Here is a 27170-nt window from a genome sequence, read left to right as displayed (position 1 = left end):
AGGGCAGGGCAGGTATAATGTATCAGCAGTGAAAGGAGAAGGAAGGTACTCTCATGCACAGCAGCACCCCTGAAGCATGCTCACGTTTTGAAATCTGTGCTCCTAAAGTCGACAATAACACCCCTATTTTCAGGCTTTATTTCATCAGCAGCAGAGAGTGATCCTTTGATCCTTACTCTCCACTTTTGAGATGTAAAACAGAATTAGAGGAAAGGTTTTGATTATTCATTTCTTTTTTAACTGCATCTCTGGGCTATTTAAACTGCGATGGAAACAGTGAGTCCATGTGATAATATTGCCAGAGCAGGGGTCACGGTTACAGCAGTTGTAAACCCCGCATCCTCCGACTTTGCACACCCAGCGGGTCACACGAAATGCTGCAACAAAACTAGCACAGAGGAAAAGAAACCTTTAGCTTGGCTTTGCTTTAGAAGCCAGCCAGGTTTGGGGGTATGGGGTGGTGATAAGGAGAGGTTCATAAACACTGTTACTGAAAGGAAATATCCTTGTTTGTATTCCACTCCAGGAAGGTCAGGAGCACTAGCATGTCTCTCTGAATTACTTTCACAAGACAATAATTCATTAATTTTACAAACCAGATTTGATCCAATTGAAGGATTTTTCACAGTAAATCAAACAGCTTCTACACTAGTGAGGAATGTTTTAAAAGGAAGTTGAGTTCTGCTGTGAGCTGAGAGCAGGACAGGGATGAATAAATCAAAAGCCAAATCCCAAATCCAGACTTCTCAGACTCTTGTTCTGAGAATGCATTTCTGACAAGCCCTAGACAGTCATTTAGAGACAAAGCCCAGTAACGTGATATTAAACCAACAAATGAATAAAAATCCTTAATTTCAACGGCACCTATAGTTCCCTTGTGCTCAGCAGAAAGAAAAGCATTGTATACTTTTATGTATGAGAAAGAATGATGTTGGAGATGAAAAGAGGAAAGAAGATTATGAATGACGGAAGAGCCAAAATAAAATGTAGGAAATCTGAGGAGAGGGTAGGCAAGAAGAGGAACAGAAATAATTGTGGGTGGAATGCTGGTTTTTTATTGGAACTTGTACACTTTTTTTTAAGAAAAGAGAACAACTGAATCCTGCGGTTGAGGGTTATGGTAAACAGAGAGGCCAAGGAAATAGCTGAACAACTTGCAGAGGAGACAGCTGAAGATAAACAAACCCCCAGACTTCCCCTACTCATGGGACAGAAACAAATGGGAGAAAATAAAAAGAAAATAAGGTCTGGAGAAAATGAGAAGTATGTTGCTGTGCAATTTCAGGGGAGCAACAGACCTGTACAGCTGTACAGCTAAAGAAAGACACTGAACAGCTGAAGGAATATGTTTAGTCAGGGTCAGGGTAAGAACTGTCCTACCACTGAGATAAAACTCAAGGCTGAGGTATAGAAGGTGAACTTGATTCAGAAAAGATTTAGAAAAAATAAAAAAAGTAGGTTCAGAATGTGCCATTTCCCCTGATAGACCAGGTTTAGCGAGATGGGGGAGAGCAAATTTATCTCCTTTGCCTGCTGTTCAGCTCATCTTCAGCATACAGGTATGCATGTGTATGGTCACAGAAACAAAGTGTGTGTTAGTCCACTCAAGTATGTGACTCTTGTATGAGTGTAATTGTAACAATATTTGTCAGGTGGCACCCTTGATGCTGGCACAGCATATTCACAAATTAAAACCTGCTTTTGCTGTGCATATCTAGTATTTTTCCTGCAATGTGCTGTGTTAACGTCAATAATCACAGAATGGCTGAGGCTGTCAGGCAGCTCTAGAGATATCTCCTCTAGCCCTGCTGCTCTGAGCTGCTCAGAGCCATGTCTAGTGGGTTTTGAGTATCTCCAAGGATGGAAATTCCATAACTGCTCTGGGCATCCCATTCCAGTGTTTGACCACACTCACAGTAAGAACGTTTTTCTTGCGTTTCAGTGATATACCAGTCAACTTTCTGGCCTTTATGTTTGGAAGCAGCTACCAGGGGAAATTGTTCAATCACCTTCCCACAGATTGAGATGAGTCTGACAAATCTGTAGTTTCTCAGATTTTCCTTCTTTCACTGCTTGAAAATGGGAGTGACACGTGCTTTCTTCCAGTCCTCAGTAATCCCTCCTGATCACCATGACCTTCTACAAAAAAACTGAGATGCCTCTCAGTGACATCAACCAGTACCCTCTATACACATGGATTCCTCCCATCATGTCTTGAGGTGTTTGAGTGCTCCTGTGTGTTTGAGTGCTCTCTAACCATTAGGGGTGAGTCTTCCTTGCTCCAGCCTTTCCTTCAGGTCTGAGTGGTCTGGTATGGCTAAAGATCAGTCTTACCTGTAAAGACCAAGATAAAGAAATACCTCAGGCTTTTCCATGTCTTCTGTCACTAGTAGTGTGGTCAAGCATCTAGGTAAAATATTTACCAGAACTGAACATGTTGTACGGAATTAAAATTATTTACCCAAGAAGGATTGTCTTTTACCAGTTTGAAGGGCAAACTAAGCAATACTTAATTGTCCTGACAGATAGCAGTGGGAGCGTCCACATTCAACATTGGCTGAATTTCCTAAAGTGCAGGTATGGCATTGGCCTGAGACTCTACTCCAGAACTCAAAGTCCTAACAGATTTAGGCATCTCTCCCAACGACTGACCCACATCTGAGTCCTTTTGATGAACCATTCCCATGAGCTCCAAAGCTTTCACTTGCTCCTTGCAGAACAACAGAGAGAAAAGGTATTCTGAGCGGCAATACCATCAAACAGGAATGGCAAGAAACTCCACAGTTTTTCTCCTGATGACAAGTGAAGCAGGTGGTGGTGTTTTGTCAACCAGACTTGCCCCCATATTTGGGCTTGTCACCAGCTTGTCCTTTGGGATTGAAAGGAGCACATACAACTCCTGCCAGCAATTAGTCAGAATGCTGCCAAAAAATGTTCAGCTCTTAATGACATGTAGCTCTTCCCCTTTCATGTGCAATGGTAACAAGAGTGTATCTTCTTATCAATAGTACCTGGATAGCTATTCTGTTCTGTGAGTCCAAATTTAGAGCAACCTTCTAATTGCTTCTCTCTCACCAGAATGCTTCTTGCTACTGGTGCTTGACAGTAGCACCTAAAATACAAGCTGATGTTCTGCTACTATTCAGGGGTGTCCCACTTCAGCAAAAAGGACACAGTCAGGCCTCTCAGAGACATTCAGCACAACCCTCAATCATGCACGGCTTTAATCCAGCACCATTTTCCAGAGACAAATTGTTGTCACACCAGGAACCTGAACCACCTGCATCCATGGAGAAGTGAGACTTTGGAAGGCCCAAAGAAAAGAAGTCTTTGTGTTTTTCAGTGGTTTAGGGAGAAAATAACTTCTGGTACTTGCTATCATAGAGTTTTAAGTCTTAATTCATTCAGATTACAGAGACATTGATCAATGGCTGTCCTGAAACCATGCATTTATTATAGAGGAAGAGAGCAGAATTTCCTATTATCCAGCCTAAAAAAGGAAGTTGGCTGTGGCTGAAAATCAGAAATATACTGCCTGTTGGGCACATTTTTTAGCTCTACATTAAATCTCTAAAGCTACATCAGTCATTCCTATGTCTTTAGGCATTTTGCATTTGTTCTTGTATCATATGAAGGTCACATCCCCAATGTTGGTTGAATGGGTGAAGCACTTCAGTATTGGCTCAATTTTATTTCATTGAGGGCAGTTGTGCTTATGCAACATATTTAAGCCCATTTTTGTCTCTTCTGCAAGGTTCCTCAGTCTGCAAGATTTGAAACATTGTTCACCTCTATGTATATGCCCCACCCTTTAAAGACACCCTGTTGGCACCCACAGCACCTGATTCCTCTCTCTTCTAGCTCTCGTGAGCATTCTCACTTCTACCTGTTACATGACCTCTCTCATGATTATCAAAGGCATGGTACAATCTGTGCTAGTGGTACATTCTATAGATACATGGAAGTGGAAGACTGAGACCAAGTAAGGAATTCTGGGTGGGAGACTAGGTAAGAGACTAGGAGCTAGGGATGACAAAGATCCAGGCTGAAGGGCTTGAGGCTTAAGAAATAGATAAAAATGTCTAGAAACATCTAAACCGCATCCCAGAAGGCAAGGGACAGCCTCTGCTGTGTCTTCTATCTTCAGTGTCTGGCAAACATGAAGAAGACAAACCTGCTGCTGCCATTACATCCTCTGTTAGCTGAACCCAAAGAGGTTTGTTCTGTAGTCCTAAAAGCTCCAAACTGTTTTATTGCTTTTAAACAGAAGAACAGATCATCCATGATTTTCTCAAGTTTCTCAGATAATGTAGACCCCAAGTTGAAAACCAAGTATTAATTCAGTCCAGGGCAATCTGTGGTGAACTGCACACTATCCACAATGGCATCTTTTCCAAAATACTGCTGGTCACCCTTTGAGTTTGAAATTTTTACATTTTAAAATTGACATTCCATAGGAAAGATGGCGTGAAACACAGGTGGAACTAAAGCATCTCAGTCATATCCAAAGATTCACTTGGTCTTTTTCACATCATGCTGTCATTCTGCTACACTCCTTTCTTTCTTCCTCACTGCCTCTCTTGCCTTGAGTATTGGAAACCAAAAGTTGACCTGAAAAGACAGAAATATGATCTATATGGTAGTATTACTGAGTTAAGCTCACCCAGACACTAATAGCCTGTACAGTCATTGAAGGCTGTAAAAAACCCAAACTTAAACAAACTGTATGTGTCTGCTGCTATCTGTCTGGATTTGCCTTAGATATATACATGTGTGTTAGTTATTTCCATTTGTGTGTGTGTATGTATATGTATATATATACGTACAGGATAAATGTTTTAGCAAGCAAAAAGTTCTGTTTCCTAATGGTATTTACAGTCACACTGTGTTTTAAAACAGAAATGTATCACCTTCCATTTTGCTAAGCAATATTGGAACATCTTTCTCAACATTTAAGGCTGCTCTTACTGCCTAGCACTTGCTGTCTAGATTGCAGGAATACTCTAAGTGCTTTTCATATGTTCATGAAAACAAAGTTTCTTCTGTGGAGGACTCTGAATCGGGGAAGTATTTTCTTGCCAGCACATAGTCATTTGAGCATACCAGTATCATGTCTGAGGCATGTGTGTTGAAGTACAGAACAAAACAATTAGATGTTCTAATCTTACCATTAGGTAATTTGTCTCTGGCTCCTGAGCATAGGGGAAAGCCTATTAGCACATAATTGAAGTTAACAAGTGTTTTAAGTATTTCCTGGATCTGGCTACCACCCAGTGAGAAGATTTGGGTTTTTTTCCCCAGAGCTAATGGCTTACCGTTCTTGCAAACATGTTCTTCCCAGTTTTCTCTTGTAGCTTTCCTCTTTTTTTGAGTAATTTTGCATGCAAATAATGTATCCGTTTTATCTCAGTGTCAGGATAAAAGGAAGCTGACACGAGTATTTTAAGTTGGGTCAGGAGGCCAGAGAATAACCCAAAAATGATTAAGAAGAAGATGATAACTCCAAGCTGGATCCATGTCGTGGAGAGAGAGAGCTCTGGATGAGGGATGCAGTTATGCTTAAACAAAGGGATCTTGAAAGAATCAGTCTTTGCAATATGCTGTTTCATAGAAATGATATAGCTTTTCTCATTCTTCTGCACAAGAAAAGGTGAAAAAAAGGCATTGGTTATAATACTGACTCCCTCCTTTCTTAATATTTCTCCCACTGGACATTCAGATTTACAAAGGACCCTAAATCATCTAGACCATCCAGTGTCTATATATGGTATGCTCAAAACAATAAATTTATTGGCTATTTATAAATGTTTTGAACTGTATTTTCATGACTCCTCTTGGGACAATGTCCAGCATTTTGGACCATTAAGAACTTACCTTCTCAGTGGCTCTGTTGGGGAAATATTTGGCTAATCTGGTTATAATGATTTAATATTTTTCCACTCCTATGACTCTGCTCAGATGCCCTGTTGGAGGGTCCTTCGTTGAGAGTAAAACTGAAGATCAGGGTGTTTGTCCCTTTGGTTTTGTCTCAGCACATGATCAGCAGTGCTTCCACACCATAGTGGTTTAACACCAGCCAGAAGTCAAACTCCAAATAAGCCTCTCCCCTTCTGGTAAGAGAGGAACAAAGGCAGAGACTATGGGTTGAGATAAGTTACTGAAAGCAACAAGCAATGGAATAAGAGATGCACAGTAACAGCAGCAATATTAATAACAAAAGTATATAAAAAGAGAAGGTGGTTTACCCATGAAAGGTATTCACCACCTCAGTTTAGTTCCATGGTGCCCTGGGACAAAGACAAGATGGTGGATGCTCCCCATAGGTGACATCCATGTGGCCTCCAGATGGTGGCTCTTCCCATGCCTGCCACCACATGGCATTCCCCAGACAAGGTGACAGGCACTCACCACAGCACTCTCCCTGTCCCCACGCCCGAGCTAGCAGAAAACAATAACAGACAAACTCCTGAAAGCAAGACTGTCTGTATCACACCACGCCACCGCTTTGGACGCTGGATTCAGCTCTGTGCAGTTGCTTCCAGTACCGGCCCTGCCACTATTGACTGCTCCACCCAGCTTCCTTCGGCTCCTTTTGGCTCAGCTCAGACTTGTCTGGGCTCAGGCTTGCCTCCGCCACTCTGTTCGCTGCAGCTGCCTCCCACACCAGCACTGTTTTTCAGCACCATATGCCTGAGTCAAGTCTCAGATGAACAGGAAGGCGGTGGGCAGCAAAGGACAGGGTAGGCAGGGGCAGGACTGATCCTGACAACCTTCCTGAAGGAGAGAGGGAAGCAAAAAAGTTGCACATCCAGGGGTGCTCACCCTTTCTTCACCCTGAAACCACACCTGCAGTGATGTTGTGGGTGGTATAGAACAGCAATCCAGCCATGCCCACATGGCACTAAGCCCCATCCCCTCTCTGCATCCAGGCACCGGCCCAGGCAATGCTCTGACCAAAGGTTGTCGCACAGACGAGGCTGCCTGTCCTGCTCTTGTAGGTGCCTTTGCTTAGCTGATGTCTTTCACTGCTTGTGGACCGAAACGTTTAATGAGAGAGGTAAATTAGACATGCTTCTGGGACCATACTGGCAGGCAACTTTCTGTTCTATGTGTAGGAACACAGTAGAGACACTGAATAACCCAGTCTCTTTTCTGATCATGTCAGAGGAATAACAAACTCTTCCTTGTGGATTTTCTAATCACCTTACAGAGGCCAGGCACTTCTGTTAGGTGTTCGTTGGAGAAATCAAGTTTCCAAAGCATGCTACCCATTTTCAGCCTGTCAGCCTTTCCTTGACATTATCCTGTTGCAAACTATCTCAGGATATTTTATCCCTAAACTGAACTGATGTATAGGCAAGGAAAATCTTAATTAGGAACTCAATATGAAACAGGGGTACTAGTGCATGAAGAACTTTATTGTTCATGCTAATTAATAAACATCTCAAGTCTCTGAGTCTGTCCTGCTCACGCGGCTTCCAGACTCCCTGAGATCAGCAGCCCTGAGGCTTGATATAACAAATCTGTTGAGGTTAAATTTTACATTTTAATGTAATTAGCTTTCCTTGGGGAACTAGAAACAATCTGATGATGGCATAGTTTTCTGTTTTGAAGGAGTCAACCAGCTTTCCATGTGAGTGAACAATGCACATAGAGAAAATTCGTAGTGCAGGAACCATGAATCAGCCAGGCATGGTCAGGCTCAGGACTTCTGTCCATAGGTAGTGGGACTAAGCTCCTTTGCCCTGACTTGGGTCATGCCCAAGGCAGGTCATGGTAAGAGGCTGCCCTCAAGGTACAAAGGATAGAAAAACAGGCAAAACCAAACACAACAGTATGCAGCAAATGTGAGGCTACTACAACAGGTTGATTAGGGTCACGATCAGTTGGGTTCTTAGTATCTCCAGGGATGGAGACCCCACAACCTGTCTCAGAAACTTGTTCTATTGTTTGATCACCTGAAGATTAAACAAAAATGTATTTCCTTCAGTTTGTCCTAATTGTCTCTTCTCCCTGCACTGTGCACCACTGAGAAGTCACAGAATCATAGAACCATTAAGGTTGGAAAAGACCTAACTCCAAGATCATGGAGTCCAGTCGTTGACCAAATAACACTATAACAACTAAACCATTGAGTTGTTTCTTGAATACTTCTAGGGATGGTTACTCCATTACTTCCCTGGGCAGTCCCTTCCAATTCTTGACAACCCTTTCATTGAAGAAATTTCTCCTGTGTCTGGCTCCTTTTGTTACACCCACTCCCCATCACTTATTTACACGCACTTGTAAAATCCCCCTGAATCATCTCTCCTTCAGCCTGAACAGCCCCAACCTCTTCTCACATGACAGTGCTTCAAGTCCCTTAATCATCTTCCTGACCCTTTCCTTGGCTCCTCACTCTAGTATATGCCCTTCTACTGGGTCTCAGCAGTGCTAAGCAGAGAGGAAGGATCACATCCTACAGCTTACTGGCAATGCTCTGCTTAATGCAGCCCAGATTAGCACTTTCTTTGCCGTAAGGGCACATTGCAGGCTTGTGGTCAACTTGGTGTCCAGCTCTCAAGGCCTTTTTGTGCAAAAAAAGCCACCTCCCAGTCAGCTCCCAACATGTAACGTGCATGGAGTTGTTTCTCTTCAAGGACTGCAAGACACGGCACGTTCCTTTGCTGAACATTGTGAGGTTCCTCTCGGGCCAGTTTTCTAGCCGTTTCAAGACCTTCTGACTGATAGCACAATCCATTGGTATTTCAGACCTCTTCCAAGTTCTATATTGTCTGCAGGCTTGTGTGGCTACAATCTGTTTGTCTTTGCAGGTCATTAATGAAGAGGTTAAATAATATAGGTTCCAGTGTCTACTCCTGGGGGACATCAGAAGTTGGTTTGTACCACAAGACAGAACTTTTTGAGTCCAAGAGTTCAGTCAATTTTCTGTTCACATCATTCTCCATTTATGTAGCCCACACTTTATCAGATTGTCGATGAAGATGCTGTATTCCAGCGTTCCAGCATTGGAAACCTTAATAAAAGCACAGTCAGCATCCACTGTTCTCCCTTCATCCAGCAACCTAGTGTTTGTATCACAGAAAACTCTTAGATTGGTCAAGTATGATTTAGCCTTTATAAATCCATGCTTAATACTCCTAATAGATTTCCTGGCCTTCACATGTACAAAAATGACTTCCATTATTATATCCTCTGTCATCTTCCCAGGGATAAAGGTGAGGATGACCAGACTGTAGGTCTCTGGATTGTCCTCCTTCCCCTCCCTGAAGATGGGAGTAACATCTGCTTTCTTCTGCTCTCCAAGAACATCTCCCAGGTTCCATGACATTTCAAAGACAATCAAAAGTGGCCTTGCAGTGACATCAGCCAGCACCTTCAGCACCCTTGCATGCCTCCCATCAGTTCCCATGGTTGCACATTTGCTTAAATGTGCCTTAGCTTAATTCTCCTCCACCAAGGATAAGTCTTCCTTACTCCACACTTGCCCTTGTCTCAAAGGCCTGCGATTCCTAAGGGATGGTCTTCCTAGGAAAGGCACAGCTGAAGATGCCATTCAGTACCCTGGGCTTTCTGTGTCCTTTGTTGCCACCAGGACCCCTCCTGCTTTTCACAGTGGACCTACATTTCCCCATGTCTTTTGTTTGCTGCTTATGGACCTGTAGAAGCCCTTTGTGCTGCCTATCACCCGCCTTACCTGATTCAGCTCCAGGTGGGCTTTGGCTTTCCTGTCCCCATCCTTATACAATCAGTGTATCTGCATTCCTCCTGGGACTGCTGTCCCTTCTTTCACCTAGTCTATGCTTTTTTCAGGAGCTCCTTGCTCACCCATGCTGGCCTCCTGCTGTCCTTGCTTGATTTAGTTGGTATGAATAATTCTTGAGCTATCAAATTGGGCAGCTTTACTTTGCAGTAAAGGTGAAATCTCCACCTTTAAGTGTATTCGGACAAGATCCTGAGCAATCTGATCTGTCTCTGAAGTTTTCCACAGAATCACAGAATATTCTGAGTTGGAAGGGACCCACAAGGACCATCAAGTCCAACTGTTAAGTGAATTGCCCACAGCCTCAAACCCACAACCTTGGTGTTACTAGCAGCATGCTCTAGCCAGTTGTTCATCCAACCTTGTTTTGAGCATGAGGTTGGTCTTGATGGCCTCCAGACTTATCTTCCATCCTAGTTAATCGTTCTCTATGCTGCTGCTGCTGCTCCTGCTAGAGGAACCAGGAGCTTTTGGTGACAAGTTACTATTTCGTGTGTACACACCCATGCATACAACGGATGAGCTCCTCACACTACTCAGTTAAAGAAAGGTAGGCATCTCTTACATTAGTGTCACAGTGACTTTTGACTATAAAAGTAGTGCTTCACAAATATCTGTTTTGTGAGTTGTCAAATTTACGCTTCCGGTTTCCTTCATATATATATATATCTGGAAGAATGAAAGCCCTTCTTCTAAAATTTACCATTCTCTAGAAATATTACAATGCTCTGGAAAGAACTGGTCAAGTATGATTTAGCCTTTAGTCTGGTTCCATCCAACATATGTATCTGTAGAGGCAATGGCCCTTTTTGAAATGAATGATATTCCAGGAAAGAATATGCTGAAGATGAAGGGAAAATTTTCAATGCTAAACTAAGAAATATATGGTACTGATAAGTACTTACATTCTGAAAGAGACTGAGTTGAATGTCTAGATCCGGTACTTCTTGGAGATATTTGTTCACAGAAATAATTAACAAATAAAACAAAGAGTCTACTGCAGCAAACAGAAGCCAGATGCAAAGATGAATAATTACAGGGAGAAAAGAACACAGCATTTTTTTCCTGTCCTTTCTTGTGAAGAAGAAAGATGGGATTGTCACATAATCTTTTCTCTCTTTTCTGTTAAGTGGCAGAAGACAGGGTCTTTGCTGTTGCTTTTGGTGCTCGTCAAATGCAATGAACTGTTTTGTGATATAAGTATTCTTAAATTTGGCGCTATGAGAACCCACAAATTTTTTGATAAAGAGGCCAGTTCCAAAGGAAACTAGAAAAACCCCAACTATAGGCAATACTTTCTGACCTATATAGGGCAGTATAGTCAACATAAAAGATAGCTGGTTAGCCATTCTCTGGATTTCTTGCTCTGTCTCGTTTAGCTCTTGTTTTAATGCACCATCTGAAATTGAGTAAGATGGTGTGAATTCATGCTTTAGGACCACTATATCTTTAGATAGTTCAGCAGGAAGCTTGGCTGCCTCATAAATCCATTTTATTGCCTCAACATAATATTTTATCAAGGCAAATTGCTCATGCTTTAAATGACAGGTTATACTGTCTGCCAGAACCTTTAGATTGTGAAAAATATTTTGTATGTTGCTGGCCACCACAACACCAGTGCCAGCAGTTATAAGAGCATCCCTGCCATTTTTCAGTCCACAAGAAAGGAGGAACAGAACACTAAAACAGCGCAGGTGCTTGAAACAGAAGAGCATGATAGAAAGCAAAATCCAGATGAATCCAGAAATCAGTAAGGGCCCCAAAGAATGGGCCAAGGAGAAGTGCATGCTAAGGAAAAAAAGAAAGCTGGAGAGGAAGCCAACTGCAGAGCAAACTGCAAAAAGCTGTATCTGATACTTCCAGCCAGGCTTCCTTTCAGATATAAAAATTTCCCATGCATTCCGAGCTATTGAGATGCAAGTTGGCATTTTCTTCTGATTGTTGCTGACACTGAAATGGCTCAAACTAAAAGGAAAGGAAAAGAAAAACACTGTTATTTACAGGGTCACACTACTGACAATGATGTGTTTTTAACTGGCTGTCCAATACTTTTTCACACTGCAAGATATGCAGGTCTGACTCATATGGGGCTGAACTGCCACACGAGACCAAAATATTTGTCCTCAATGTCACAGATATAAATATTGAAGACGTGACTAAAAGGATTTCTATCTTTTGTCCTTTTATGTTTTGCACACTTTGATTTCCCATTAGCTGTGTAGAGATAGTGGTTCACATGTACATGTGGGTGTGTGGGTGTGGGTGTGTGTGTATGTATAAGAGAGACACCAGCCTCCTGTAGCACCCACTGCTCCCCGCAGACACTAGCATTGCCTTGTAGGCACCAAGAAGGGAAAGAGAGGAGCATGAAAACTTCATATTGGTACTCCCATGAAGAAGAGCATGGCTCGATCTGTGGGGAGCAGCCAGAGCAGCTTCCAGGGAGGAAGGATCTGCTAAAGCAGCATGTGCACACTCCCCAGGGATGGGGAGTGAAGCACAGCTTCTTCAGCTGGCAGTAGGTTAGTACAGAGCAAAGAAAGTGTGCCTCAGAGGCACCATTCCTTCTTTGGGTCTCTCCTGGGATAGCACACCTACAAATTTGTCCATTTATGACAAGCTGTCCATGAGCCAGCAGTGCCCTCGTGCCCAAGAAGGCCAACAGAATCTTGGGGTGCATTAGGAAGAGCACTGCCAGCAGGTTGAGGGAGGTGATCCTGTACCTCTGCTCAGCCCTGACGAGGCACATCTGGAGTTCTGCATCCAGTTCTGGGCTCCTCAGTGCAAGAGAGACATGGAGCTCCTGAAACAGGCTCAGTGAAGGGCTATGAAGATGATGAGGGAACTGGAACATCTCTCTTAGGAGGAAAGGCTGAGGGAGTTGAGCCGTTCAGCTTTGAAAGAGATGACTGAGAGGGGAATCTCATAAATGTATACAAATATCTAAAGAGAAGGTGCCAAGAGGAGGAAACCAGGCTCTTCTCAGTGGTGTCAGCAACAGGAGAAGAGCCAATGGGCAGAAACTGATGCACAGAAAGTTCCACCTGAGCTCGAGGAAAAACTTCTTTACTGTTGTAAGGTGCCCAAAAACCTTGCTCAACGTGGATCTTAAAAGGGCTTACAGTTGTTCATGTACTCTGAGCAAGACACACAGGACAAATACAGACAAGATATTCTCAAGAGGTCAAAACAACTAAAATACTTTACTGTCAACTTTAGAAAATCAGAGAACTTTGGCAAAAGATTTAGTGCAGCATTCAATCAACATAAATTAGTTGCATTAATGCATAAAGCATTAACTTAGCAAACTCTAAGCCTGTTCCATGTTAAGTTACTCAAAATTTCTAAGAAGGAAGAATTAGAAAAAGACAGGAAATACATAGAAAAGGACACACATAACTACCACTCCTGGGTTCCAGTGTGTTCAGCTGATAGAAATTCCAAGAGGAGGTAGAGTCAAGATGTGCTTGCCTCATGTTCTGCTTTCAACACTCCTTAGTATTCCTGGGCCCTTGCTGCAGGCGGGACTTCCAGTTATTTGGCCACCTAGGAGCTGGGTAAAGGGCTCCAGGGGTGGGGTGTGGAACACTGCCTCCAGTGTGCCAGTGATTGGCAGCCACTGCCAGGCTGGGATACAGGCTCTAGGGGCAGGGGGTGTAGGGCAGGGCACTGCCTCACCAGAGCAAGGCTCGACCTGCCCCTTCCCCCACACACATGCACCCCAAAATGTCTCAAAACATCAATCATTCCAGTCTCTCATAACTGTGAGGGTGACTGGGCACTGGAACAGGCTGCCAGAGAAGCTGTGGAACCTTCCTCACTGGAGATACTCTGGAACCATCTGGATGCACTTCTGTGCCATGTGCTCTGGGATGATCCTGCTTGGGCAGGGAGGTTGGACCAGATGACTCACTGTGGTCCCTTCCAACCTTACCATTCTACAAGTTTGTGTTTAACCCTTTTAACCCTAATAGCTTGTGCTTGTCACCATCTCTCCTGCCTACCAGCATGCCCATTATGTAAATTACAGAGTATTTCTGTGATTCATTTCAGTTTGATGGGAGATAGTTCAGTGCTCATTTCTTCCCTTCTTCTTTTACAATATAATATTTATAGTGCAATTTGTCCAAAGATGCAAGGTCAATTTATATGCATATTAGCCTTTTAACATACTAGAACAAATGTGATACTAATTAAATAAAATAAACAGTGGTAAGTTTATCTTAAATAGGGAATAGTTGTCTTTATAAAATACATCCTGAAGATATTACTTTGTCTTTTGCTTAGCTTGAACACAGCAGGTAGCCAGGAACTAAACCATAATTTTGTACACATACTGTATTTTATTAGCATCAGACTTTATGAATCCTGCTAACATTCACTGCACCATTTCTCCCTTCTTCTCATTATAATTAGTTATTAGCTGTGTCATTATCTCCTTTGCGTGCAACAGGAGCTGAGCATGATGGGAGCAAGCATCCATCCCCAGCTGGGACTTTCTTGGACTGATGTGCTGCTTTTCCTTGACCTTACTTGGGCCTGCTCCTTTACAGTGCTGAGGACTATCTTGAAAAATGCTGAGTGTTTTCTGTGTTTAACCACTTCAGCACAGGCAAACAGTGGGCGGTAGGCTCTCAGGGTGGGCTTAATTCCTGGCACTATCACAGGGCCTGGGAAGGCTGAGGTAATTGCTTCCCTCCAGGGCCTAAGTGAATTCAGCTGTAAATGGCGTGTAAGAGCAATTAACAGCTCCTTCACAGGTGCAAAATTAGTTGATCAACACCCCAGAAGTAAGTAGAAGTCGCCATGTTTGGGAAGGTGCAGCAAGCGAAATGGGGAGGAGAGTCAGCACATGAGCCACCTGGCTCCAGCTCTGCCATGAGCAGAGCTGCCCTTCTGCTTATGTGGATGGTCTGCTTTGTCCTCTTTCTACTAAAAGAGGTTTTTAGGAACCAAAGTCAAAAAGGAGATGTTTATTATCCTGAAATCAAGCAGAACCAGACCTAACAGCCAGCAAACCTTGTCATCAAATCCTGTACTTCTGTGATCAGATCGTTAAACGGTATGTGCCACCACAACTTCTTTGTATATCTAAGAAAAATTGCTCTGCACAGAGAATACATCGGGCATTTTGTTCTTGATTTAAGAAGCATTAACAAAATAAAATGCAAAAAGACTAGCATTTATCTAGCTTCACACTCACATCCATGTGAGAACGCATTTTGAGTCTCTTTAGCAGCACCAATTTCACAGCTGTTTTCGGGTATAGTTTTTGCATGGTTTTGAGTGTTTTCATGTGTGGGTATGGTGAATTTGTGTTAATGCTTATAAGCATTCAGTAAATGGTTGCAATATGTGACTGGGATTTTGGCATGACTGCATCCTTAGATTTAACAAAAGTACTTCTGAACTGGGAGGCTGGAGACTTGCAAAATATGGACAGAACTTGAAAATAATCAAGAAGTCTCCTTTTCTGGGCAGATTCAATGCTGTTACGTGACATCCTGCAGTACTCAGAACATATATGGTAGGTTTGTCCCTAACCTGCATGAATCCAGAGCTTTAAGGCAGGAAAGGCATTGTAGGGACACAGTGAATTTTGGAGCCTGTGGCATGAATGCTCAGGTGTCTCTCCATGGTCACTGAAGGTTGCAAAGGGAGCATTTCCACCCCTTCCAGAGCCTATCTCTAAGCTCAGACTTTTCCAGGGTAAGAGTCAGGCTCACAGTGTGCTTTTATGTTGCTTGTCTGACATCTCAGTTTTCCCCTCATAATGCATCAGCAACAGACATAGATGTTCAGCATCGAGTACAGGAGAATCACTCAAAGGAAAAAAGTTCTAAATCTTAAAAAAAACGTTTGGAAGCCGAACGTTCTTATATCACCAGGCACTTAAACAGCCGTGAATGCTTGGGAAAGGAATAATACTCTGGCTTAGAGATAGAAATAAATTTTTGGCACCACTAAAGAGGCTAATTCAGAGCTTAAAGAAATAGTAAACCTTGAGAGCTTTCTAGAATGATTCCTCTTAAAAACATAAATCACAAAAGCTTTCCTGAAAGTGTTAGGTGCAGTTAGGTATTTTAGCAAGAGGCTGACGAGCAAAACCTTCATTTCAATTGCAGTCTGAAGCAAAGTACTTTTTCTTCTGTCCTGTAACATGAACTAAGGTGGGGGCCGCTACCATTATTTATGTAGCATAAGGAAAGAATTATTCTTGGAAAGGACTTTCTTGCTCTTAACTGCCAATTTCTTTCCACCATAGTTTCTAGTGATGAGAAACTCCCACTCCCACAGAGGAGAGCTGGAAACTCTTGTGCTCTAATTCTGCCTCTGTAACTAATTTCTTAGTTGGGTCCAAGGAGAAGTTCTCTATGCTTTAGTTTTCCTCTCTAGGAAATTTTTACTCAGGTCTGGAAGCATGATATTCTTCTACCATATGGTGTGCTGGCAGGAGTGATTATAAAAACAAATTCTCCAAAGGAGCTTCTCTGGCAAGGAGGTTGGGCCACAGTTCTTAAGGCTTGTGATGTACTGAATTTAATGCAACATATTTAAAAGGTATTTTTCTAGTTTCATTTTAAAATAAATGAGAAAAATTTAAAAGCATTCTTAAGATCCTGCTTGTGGTATTTCAGATATGGCTACAGATTTGAGTAAGCAGAAGATAAGTACATAGCATCAAGAGTCCCTAGAAAATCCAGCTCAGCCATGAGCCCTGTGATAGAGCTATGTAATTTTTTTATAGTATGTGTTCACGCTATGTATGATTTTTCCCTGCCTTCTATGGAGACTCCTCCATATTCATCATCCAAGTAGTTGTGGCTACCTCAAACTACCAGTTTGGTCCTGTCCTGTCCAGTTTGGTCCCTTGCTCACCCTGCAGCTGATGGTGGCTTGCTACAGATAAAATGGAATAGAATAGGATAACTGAGTTGGAAGGGGCCAACAATAATCATCTAGTCCAATAGATTGAAACTCTAAATATTTGCAGTGTTTCTGAAACCTTCTCTACCCAGGCTATTCCTTGCTTAGAGGTGAGCAGCAGGTCTACATTTCTAGTATATGGATTAGTCACCAATGCAAACACCTTGCCAATTTTTAATATAATGGAAGAAGCAGGTATATCTGAAAAAATATATAGTGAGTAAAAAAATGGGATTTACTAAATAATTAGGGGTTTTTTTAACAGAGACACAGCTGACTTGGCAAAGCATGACAAAAGGAGTCAGATCTCTAATTCTACTTTCTATTTTGATACAGACCTAAGTCAGGCAAAGCCTGGGGACTACAAGTGCCACTGAGTTAGGACTGAATAGTACCACCTAGTTTTTGCACCTTCACACCAAGTTGGATACAACTTTCTCTGTACAGCACTGTTGTTTGGGCTGATCTCAGGAGGAGTATGGAAGTTTGGCAGGCTCTTTGCCCACAGTAGTGTTCAGGATATTTACACATAAAAACAAGGTCTTATTAAGAGAAACATTAGGTTAAATGGGAAACACATCCCATTGATGCCCAGCTCCACAGTGATCTTTGCCTTGCTTCAGCTACATAGTGATCTTTGCCTTATAAATCCTATCGGGATTTTATACAGGAATTAAAGAAGAGAAGGCACACAATAAGAATATAAAAAATTATTTCCTTTTTTGGCAGTTTCAGGAGCCTTCTTTTCTAGCCTGAATCAGTTACATTGAAATGTAAGAATATTACTTCTCTTTTTTGTATACTGTCAAAAAATCCAGTGCTGAACTATGGCATAGTAAAAGAAAAATACAGGAGGGAGTCCCACTTTATTTCCTTTGGTCAATGCAGGGCATTCAACAGAGAAATAAAAGCCTAATCAAAAATCCAGCAACCTTACTGCAGCTATCCCCAAGGCTTCATTGGCACCATAATCATTTCTCATGTTCACATTATTTGCTTTTAACTGCATGAGGAAGGTAAATGGTACTAAGCACATTAAACAGGAGGGATGACTAAATATCTAATCATATATGTGCATAGAAACTTGAAATACTAAGCACAGCAATGCAAATATAACAATTTATACACAAGCAAAACCAAGCAAAAATAGCAACTGATTGAGATTTCTTTTTCTTCTTGTATTGAAAATAGATAGCTTGGAATAATTCTGAACACTGCAAGATATTGCAAGTTTTTTAGGATGCCACAAATTGATTAAATGTCGTCTGAGATGTCTATAGCACTGGAGGTTGGACTAGATGATCTTTAAAAAGGGTTCTTCTAGCCCAAGTCTCCTGTGATTCTGTGATATCCACACCTGAGCTGTCTATATGTCAATAAAGAGAAAAGGGCAGTTACCCAGAGCCGTTACTTCAGACCTGTTTTAGAATTCCACCCTCACAGAAGATGGATTGTGTCCTGTAAGAACTTTTTCTCTAGCTCAACTGTGAAAAGTGTCTGGGTTACTCAGACAGAGCTATCCAAAGCCAGGGGAGATGAACCTCTCCCTGTGTTTCCTAATTGCCAGCACAGGTTGTATTTGACTAAGCTGGGCACTCGGAGAAGGACACAGGAAGTGTGGGCAGCCATAGAATATGGACAGCTATGGAAGGGCCATAGAACAAAAAATCAAATTTTCTCATAACTCTGTGGGCTGTGTTAGGAAGCTGTGATGCAACAAACCTACAGACATATTCTTCCCGTAAGCATGGGAAGGAATGGAGGCACAGTTTGGGAAATCCAAATGGCAGTTTGCCTATTGCCAATAACAACTCTGCAAAACACAGAAAATTCCAGTGTGAGGGATGGAAGGGAACATATGAGATTACATAGTCCCTTCTCCTAAACAGAATAACTCTATGCATACTTTTGGGAGAGTTTAGGAGTAAATTGTTTCACAAACTTTAGACTCTCCAATCAGTAAGGTGACAACAGTTAACTTAAAGCAAGTCCTTTTACCTTAGAATAGCTAGCTCAGTTCATGATTACTGTCCAAAGTTCCTTGATATTAACCTTAAAGTGTTACTTACAGGCACTCCTGTAAAGCGCTTGAAGGTCCTTCACCGTGCTGTGTGTCTCTTGACTTTGGTGGGGAACCAAGACAGACAGTAGTACAAAATCTCACATGAGTAATTGTTTTCCTATACCCTCCCTCAATGAGTCAGACACACTACAGTTTTGAAATTGTTCTGGTTTTGACAAAGATTCATGTCTTCTTTATGCACAAGACCAAAATAGTATATCATTTGCAAGTGCCACTTTCCACCTTTTTTTCTGGCAGAGTAATAGATATCAGCAAATGAGTTCAGGGCACAAATTTCAAAGATTTAATATTATGTTGAGTAATGCCTTAGGTCTAGAACATTTTAGCTATTTTGGTACTTCCTTTGAAACTAGCAGCAATTCAGTACCCAAATAAATCTAAAGCTGTAAAATTTTTCACCCCACAAATGTTCCTACTGAGATCTGTGAAAATACTTTTGCAGACAGTCTGTCAGAATACAGCCCTTAGAATAAGGCACACCTTAAATATACAATAAAGACACAAATTATATACAAAAGATAATTTATATACAGGAGGGTAGAACTGCTATGCAGAGGAACTTTTGCTTTAACTTTGGCACCTAAACTTTTATTTTATATCTACTGTTGGTTTCTGAAGACACAGTTTGCATGTGCATTTTTGTGTACAGAGGAGAAAGATAATTCTGGACACCCATACTCCCCACTTAAAATGGGTCACACACATTCTACCAATTATTGATCTGTTGAACCCGTCAGTCCTTTAATTCAGTTGTCATCAGGACCATCTGATAAAGAGGACAATAGATTTAAAGGAAATCAAATGCTGATACACAGCTTCACAAGGGGAACAGCAACAAAAAGAGTAAGAGGATTGTTACACACCTATGATACCTTTTCAATAACATCCTTCATACACTGCCTTTTTCAGCCATTTTCAGGACTAACTTGCAATTATGATTTTACTGTTTATGTTTAATCTTTCAGATTCATTTTTCTCAGAAATGTCATAGGTGGTTTGGTCCATTGCAGAGTTGTTATCTGCTACATGTAAGGAATTCTAAATTTGAGACTGACTCTCATTTAGACTCTGATTTCAAAGATCCAGAGCTGTACACCAGTCTCAGTTCTGTCCTTGGACTCTTTGCAGAATCCAATCAGCTACTACTGTAGTGCTGGCATGTACGTTATCTATTTGCCCTTGGCTGAAATGTCCCTGCATGTAATTTTCCAGACAGCTGGTTTTCCAGCAGGTACTGATAGCACTGAAGTAGCAGGTTGAGTCCAGATTTCCCTTCCACAGTGCAGCCATAGCCCTGCTCTTCCAAAAGCAGCTACTGAACAAGTTCAGAAAGCTGACAGACAGCAAGATGAACATAGCACAATGTTCATAGCATCTAAATTATGCATAATGTAGGGGTATAATTAGATACAGTGGACCATCTATAACTGGAGAAAGTCTCTGATTATGATAGGATGAATGGATGAAATGATCTTTTAGCAGAACATATCGTTCATATTATGAAATAAGGGAAAATTCTCTCAGGGGATGCAGGTAAGTGCGTATTAAGTCAGACCAAGCCTCCATTGAACCCAGCATCTCAGCCTTGATAGCAATATATAGCAGATGTTTACAGAATCACAGAATGGGGATTATGGACCGTTTGGACATGGTCTAGGTGACCCTGTGTGAGTGGGGGGGGGGGGGTTGGACCAGATGACCTCCAGAGGTCCCTTCCAACCTCAACCATTCTTTGATTCCATGACAATTGAAATTCCTCTTTACATTTTTCCAGCCTTTGAGGCCAATCCAAATGGCAGCACAGCCATCTGGAGTATCAGGCACTCCTCTTAGATTATTATCATTTGCAAAGCTTCTGAGGGTGCACCCTTTCCAGGTCAATAATGAAGATGTTACACTGATTTGGCCCCGGTATCAACACGTGGGACACACCACTAGTCAACTTTGTATGACTGAACTTTTTGTTGCTCATCCATGGGCCCAGTAGTTCATCCAGTTTCCAGTGCAGGTCATTGTCCATTTATCTACATCATTTATGACACTTTGTCAGCTTGTCTATGAGAATATTATGGGAGACAGTGTTGAAAGCCTTTCTGAAGACGAGGTAAACAGCATCAACTGCTCTCCCCTGCCCCACTTAGTCATCTCACTGCAGTCTGTCACATTGGGTAACCATGAATTCCCCTTTGTAAATACATGCTGAATACTCACTGCAAATGGTTTACAGGATTAGTTGCTTTGTAACCTTCCCAGGGATCAAAATGAGGCTGACCAGCTCCTTGGATTGTCCTCCTTCCCTCCTTGACAATGGGAGTAACATCTGCTTTCTTCTGCTCTCCAGGAACATCTCCCAGGTTCCATGACATTTCAAAGACAATCAAAAGTGGCCTTGCAGTGACATCAGCCAGCACCCTCAGCACCCATGCATGCCTCCCATCAGTTCCCATGGTTGCACATTTGCTTAAATGTGCCCTAGCTTGATTGTCCTCCACCAAGGGTAAGTCTTCCTTACTCCACACTTGCCCTTGTCTTGAAGGCCTGGAGTTCCTAAAGCCTGGTGTTCCTGGTAAAGGCAAAGCTGAAGAAAGGCATTTTTGCATTTCCTTGGGCTATATATGAGAAATAAAGTTGTTTACAATCATCTAGACGGACTAACTATTTCCACCCCTTACGTTTTCGAGAACAAGGAGTTGTATGGCAGCCTTTACCCATACCCTGCAGTTTGGATCAAGTGGTGGCAGTGACTGGCAGCATTTCTAGTCTCTCCTAGAGAATCAAATATGCTCTAAAGTACATAGAGACAATGTAGAAATCAACCCCACAGTCTGAAAGCTACCTAAGGCCACAGCTCCCTTCAGAGATACAGCATTTTGATAGAGAGCCTCAGCTGGCCTTTCTCAACCAATATGCTGCAACCAGATGTGCTGGTGTCACTGCATTTTTTTGGCAGGTTTTTTAACATAGAATACTTTAGTGACCCACTCACAGCACACCCTCACAAATTCTTGTCAGTACCACATTTTCTGGGATCAATGTGGATGCCTGCTGGCTGACAGTGGCTGAGGCCACAGGATCACAAACACAGCACAAGCCTATGTTGGGGGAATATTATCTCTAGCAAATATCAGCTGCTGGGGCTGGCTGGTTCCTGGATTTCCCTGCTGACATGGTCAACTACTGGCCACTGCGAAATGGGAGGAACTGACAGTTTACAAATTTGAACAACAGTACAAAAATGGTTGTTTTTTTATTTCTGCTCTGTCTGCCAGTACAGTATAGATGCTTCTGCACTCAAGAAGTGAGGATCATTTCAAAATTAGTGCATTTATGACCTTTTTCCCAATTTTCTTCTTAATCCCTGCAGAATGACTAGCAAAACTTGCTTGCACATAAAGTATGTGCATAAGTCTGAAAAATGTCACTCCTCAAGATCCTACTGTTGTGGCAGTTCCTCAATGCATTTCAACAGATGTGATTAGAACAGTTTGCCTGTTAATTTCAACCATGATTAGCACAGTTTGGATAACACTGTGCTTCAGCCATTGTAACATGGAAACTGGATGAGTGTTTCTTTGGGTTTTTCTTTAGGATGCTGAAGATTTCTTCCTTTTGTGGGACCTGTGTGTGGCAAAAACAAGGCAAGTTCAGAGCTCTGAATACCATGTCTCATTAAAAGCACTCCCTATTCTGCTTTGCTTCCTCCTACCTAAGGAAGACCAGCTAGCACCTAATACTCCTTCCTCATGGCTGGCTTCCAAAGTGCAAGGAAAGAAACAAACATAAGCATTTGTAAATATTTGCACCCTTGTTTTTGAGTCTTGGCTTTAATTATTGTTTCTGTTTTACTGCTACAGCAAAAATTTAGATTAAAATAAGACAATTGCATTTTATTTTCTAAATATCTGAGGAAATGAAATAATGACAGTGGATTGTTACTCCCAATGAGCAGAGTTCCACCAGATGAGCAGTATGTCTGGAGCCAGCAACAAAACAGCTATGAGTAAATGGTTCTTGGATTGAATCAGGATTATAGAAACTCAGTTCTGAGGGGCCCCAGTGAAAAACCCAATCCAAATACTGCTGAGCTTGGGTAAAGTTTGTATTTAATGCTGGTAGCTGAAACTAATCTTTATATGATATACAGGTGTTGTTTGAGTCTTTGAAAACACTGACTGGATGTTTGCTATAAAGAATTATTCCAGTAGGCAAAGCTGGGGAAGATTCCTGAAAGTCCCCAGGAAAGTAGTTGAGCAGGGAGTTTTCAGCTGACTAATTGTCATTGATGGCCACATAAATGCTTCTGACTTGGCCCCAGGAAAATGAGATCTCGATATCTCTCTATGGAGTCCTGATTGATTGTCCAACAGATAACATGAAGTGGCTGCCCAAGGCACAGATTTATCACATCCTTCTTTTTATGAAAGCTGGAAGTGCCTCTCTTTGCTGCTATAAGTTACTTTACTTTGTTTATGTTTCATAACCTCTTCTATATAGGAATTGCCACATCCAACAAATTATAGAGCCAGCTACAGCTGCTACCTCCAAATGCAGAGAGAATAGGCATTTCAAATGGAACATAAAATCAAAGTTTAAAGAAGCACTTTTATCAGTTTCACAGTTATAATGAGGAGCTGCACCTGCCAAACTAGCTCTTCCAGAAAAGAGGATACAGCATCTGTGAGATCCTGGATTAAGGAGTCTGTAACAACAACCTTATTTGGAAATAAATGCTGGTTGGTTCATGGCTGCCTGTGGGATTCCTGCCCTTCACTCCACAGACTGAACTACTGAGTAGATTCATGGGCACATACTTTTGGGCTGGAGTTTCCCCTGGTGCAGTCATGTACCTTGTTATGGACTCATGTGAGTCCCTGGCCTGAGCATTCCCACCCTCCTTAGCATTATGTACACAGCTCCTCATCTATTCTTGCTTTAATTCATTTCAAAGTCCCACTGCTTGGAAAAAGTATATTATTAAAAACTTTTAAAATAAGTGGTATCACTTTGACACTGCTAGACTGGCTAGAGATTGAACAAGAGGTTATTCCAGAAAATTTGAGATGGGAAGTATTCTCTGCTGAGCCACAATTATGGGAATGGGCTGGGAAGAGCACAGAAAGTTCTCAGGCTGAAGATGCCATGTGCAGTCCTGCTTGGTGGGGGTACAGCTGGGGATACTCACAAGGCACATTTCTCAGAAGTGGCTTCCAGATTATTTTCAGCTTAAAGTGACCCTCAAATTATTCATACATTGATAACTGATTTTTCATTCCTTTTTTTTCTCCTTTGTGTTTTCATCCAAATCTTTACTCAATATCCTGTTAGCTTTTACACCAAAGCAAAAATACACCAGATGTAAGAACTGAATCCTTTAAAAGACTCTGAGGGAATTGAAAAACAAATAGGATGTGCCACAAAAACGTTTTGCCCCAGACAGTTACACTGTAATGAAATACCAAACAATTCCAACCCCATTTTTCTATAATATATGCTATTCCAGATAGCTGAAGCCAGCATTGCTCCAGTGAAGATGCCCAAGCAGCAAAGACTGACAAAATGATAAAGGAAAAAGATTATATGGAAAAAAGAGAAAAAATGTAATAACAGCATTTGTTGGACCATATCTTACCAGGAAATCTGATACATTACTAATAAATTTCTTACTGTATGATATGAAAAGAATCAGTGAGATAAGGAAAGAAATAATGTATCCAAGGAACAGCAACTAGATATCAATCTTAGCTTAGAATAATGTAAGTTGAGTTTATAATGGATCTATCAAAGCATCTGGCAATGTTGCTATAAAATAGGCCTGGCATTTCAATCTTTACCCCTCAGTTACTTTGAAGGCATTTATAACTTTGCTAACCTGATTGAAACTTGTAGTAAAGTATTATTTTCCAGCTTGGATGTTTGGGTATTATTAGTGACTAATAAGAAAGTGCCTTCTGACAAAAAAAAAAAAAAAGAAGAAGAAATAAGGCAGCCAGAGGCTTACAAGACAATATTTGTACAGTTCTTTCCAAAGCCTTTCCTTGTGCTGCCTACGTCTGACCAAAGACTGGAATTTCTGTCTTCTGATTTCTGCCTTTCACATGATTTTGCTAAAGAATGGCTTCTTAATATAAAGAGAAATGACAAGGGAGGAAGTGGTTGATGCAATGAAGTAAGTTCTTGTGCACAATGAATATATGATAGTAAAATCAGTATAGAAATAGAGTGTTTTGAGAAAGAAGAAGTGGTAAAACAAAGGGGAAGGCACAGAATGAAACCCACAGAGCATCGTAAAACAAACCTCAACACATGTGAGTTTGCAAAGTTATGGAAATAGTTAGACTTTCATGAGACATTAATTTACAGGTTCCCATCTGCCCTATAACATTACAGGACATGCTATCTCCCAGGCTCATTAGTGGTTTGTGTTGGAAGGGATGTTAAAGACCATTTAGTTCCACCCCCCTGCCATGGGCAGGGGCATTTCCCACTAGACCAGGTTGCTCAGAGCCCCATCCAGCCTGGCCTTGAACACTTCCAAGGAGGAGGCATCCACAGCTTCTCTGGGCAGCCTATTCCAGTGCCTCACCATGCTCATAGTGAAGATTTTCTTCCTAACATCTAATCTAAATTTAGTCCCTGTCAGTTTAAAATGTATTATTTCTTATGGAAGCAAGCAAAGAGAGATGGTGCACAGCCTACCAACTGGAAGTTGCAGCTCATGACAGTTCTGGTCAGGAGGAAGATAACTAAAATATGTAAAATTTAAATGTTTATTTATAAATAATGTTATAACACTAGTAAAAAGTGAGCTCCCCGTGTGAAAAACTGAAAGGTGGTGTTGCTGCCTGTTCTCAGCTTCCCCTCCCCCTCCCAAAGACACGAGCTCCTGCCCATGTGCTCCGAGCTCCTTTGTTCTAAGCGCGGGCAAAACCAAATGAAACTCAGACTCTTTAGCAGTGTGTGACTGGCCGGTCACCCCGGGTCCGCCCCCAGTCCTCCCCTTTCCCCTTCTCGGAATAAAAGAGGTCGTGGAGGGAGGCCCCGCCCTCTCTTGGCTCAGCTATCTTCCTGTGAACATCTCTGGTTGTCTGTCTCATTTGAAAGCTTCTAACTGCAGGGAATTGAGCGAGCAGGGAGCTATATTTCTCCCTCTTTGCTTCTGCTGATGGTATTTGCTCTGCAGCTGATTCAGGTACCGATTTTAGAACTATTAAAGTGCTAGATCGCCCGTGCTACCTCTCTAGGCTGCTCGAGGCTTTCTAAGGCATTAAAGTACTGGCCTAGCCGGTATAAAGCTGAAAAGATACCTTCCACAAGGTGGGAATCCTACTCTTCTTCTGACCTATATAGAAAATTTTTCACCCCAATATTTACTAATAAAATCAGAGAATTACCTGTATGACATTTTAAAAGAAATTTGATGTAGTGCAACAGTCAAAGAAAAGCATTTTCTTATTGATGATATAAATACTGCTAGTTGTCTGCAAAGAGTGGAAAATGGAAGAAATTTTCTGTGGTTATACACTTTTTTTTTTTTTTTTATCTTAAACTGGTTCATTATAAGTTTTGAAGTAAGTCTGGTACAGCGATTGCAGCAATTAATTATTTGTTACAGGTAAGCACTCAGCATACATCAAATGAAGCAAAATACAAAACCCAACATTAAATGGTAAAGTATATGATTTATAAGAAAATGAGTTTCTATTCTTGCAGATGTACTTCCTTCTGCATTTTTATGAAAATCAACATTCAGGCTTCCCATATATTATCCTTTCTTCAGTACTCACAACTTCAATTAGCATTTGTCAACATTTGTACTATGTTAGGAAGAAAACAGCTTATGAGCCATTTCCATTCCTGCAATCAGGCAAAGATTGTGTTCAGGATGAGGCAAGCCAATTTGGAACTACAAGACTTTCTGTAAATATGGGAAAGATTGGGGGAAACAGGTTGCAGCATGGAAGACTTATCCAGTAATAGAGCATTTGACAGAAAACAGATGGGTAAGGAGGTTTTGAGGAAGACAACTTTCCAGCTGAAGTTAGCCAGTCAGAGCTTGAGTTTTCTACAAGCACTCAGACAGCACAGATCACACGCCAACACCAGGCAAACATGATTAAAAACTGATTTTAACAAGAAGATTTATAGGAAAGGTAGCTGTCTTGAGGACACTTGTGCTGAACTGTAATTGCTAATGGGATGAATTACGCTGTGCTGAAAGAGCTCAATAATAGCCATGACACTATTAAGGATTATTTAGAGCCAAACCTCCTGGAAGCAGGACAGGGAGAGAGCCTGAGGCTGGTTCCTCCCTGCCCTGTGAGAACCTGCAGCAGTGCAGCAGAGAGTTTGCAAAGAGAGTTAGCCTGGGATGTGCTCAAAATCCGAAAGGTAGATTAT

General features: G+C 41.7%; 1 protein-coding gene across 1 annotated transcript; it reads right to left on the bottom strand.

Moving 5' to 3' along the window:
* Positions 1–834: 834 nt before the first annotated feature.
* On the bottom strand, positions 835–18831 carry LOC125317395 (dendrocyte expressed seven transmembrane protein). Its single transcript, XM_048287171.1, has 4 exons — positions 18760–18831; positions 10669–11728; positions 5316–5636; positions 835–4611 (listed from the first exon to the last, which is right to left on the bottom strand). Exons 2-4 carry the CDS (start codon positions 11689–11691, stop codon positions 4540–4542), a joined length of 1416 nt encoding a protein of 471 aa, XP_048143128.1. The 5' UTR covers positions 11692–11728; positions 18760–18831; the 3' UTR covers positions 835–4539.
* Between the last annotated feature and the right edge of the window lie 8339 nt (positions 18832–27170).

The sequence above is a fragment of the Corvus hawaiiensis genome, chromosome 26 (assembly GCF_020740725.1).
Source record: "Corvus hawaiiensis isolate bCorHaw1 chromosome 26, bCorHaw1.pri.cur, whole genome shotgun sequence".
Lineage (NCBI taxonomy): Eukaryota > Metazoa > Chordata > Aves > Passeriformes > Corvidae > Corvus > Corvus hawaiiensis.
Note: the sequence above shows the minus strand (reverse complement) of the source record. Positions and strands in the feature narration are given on the sequence as shown.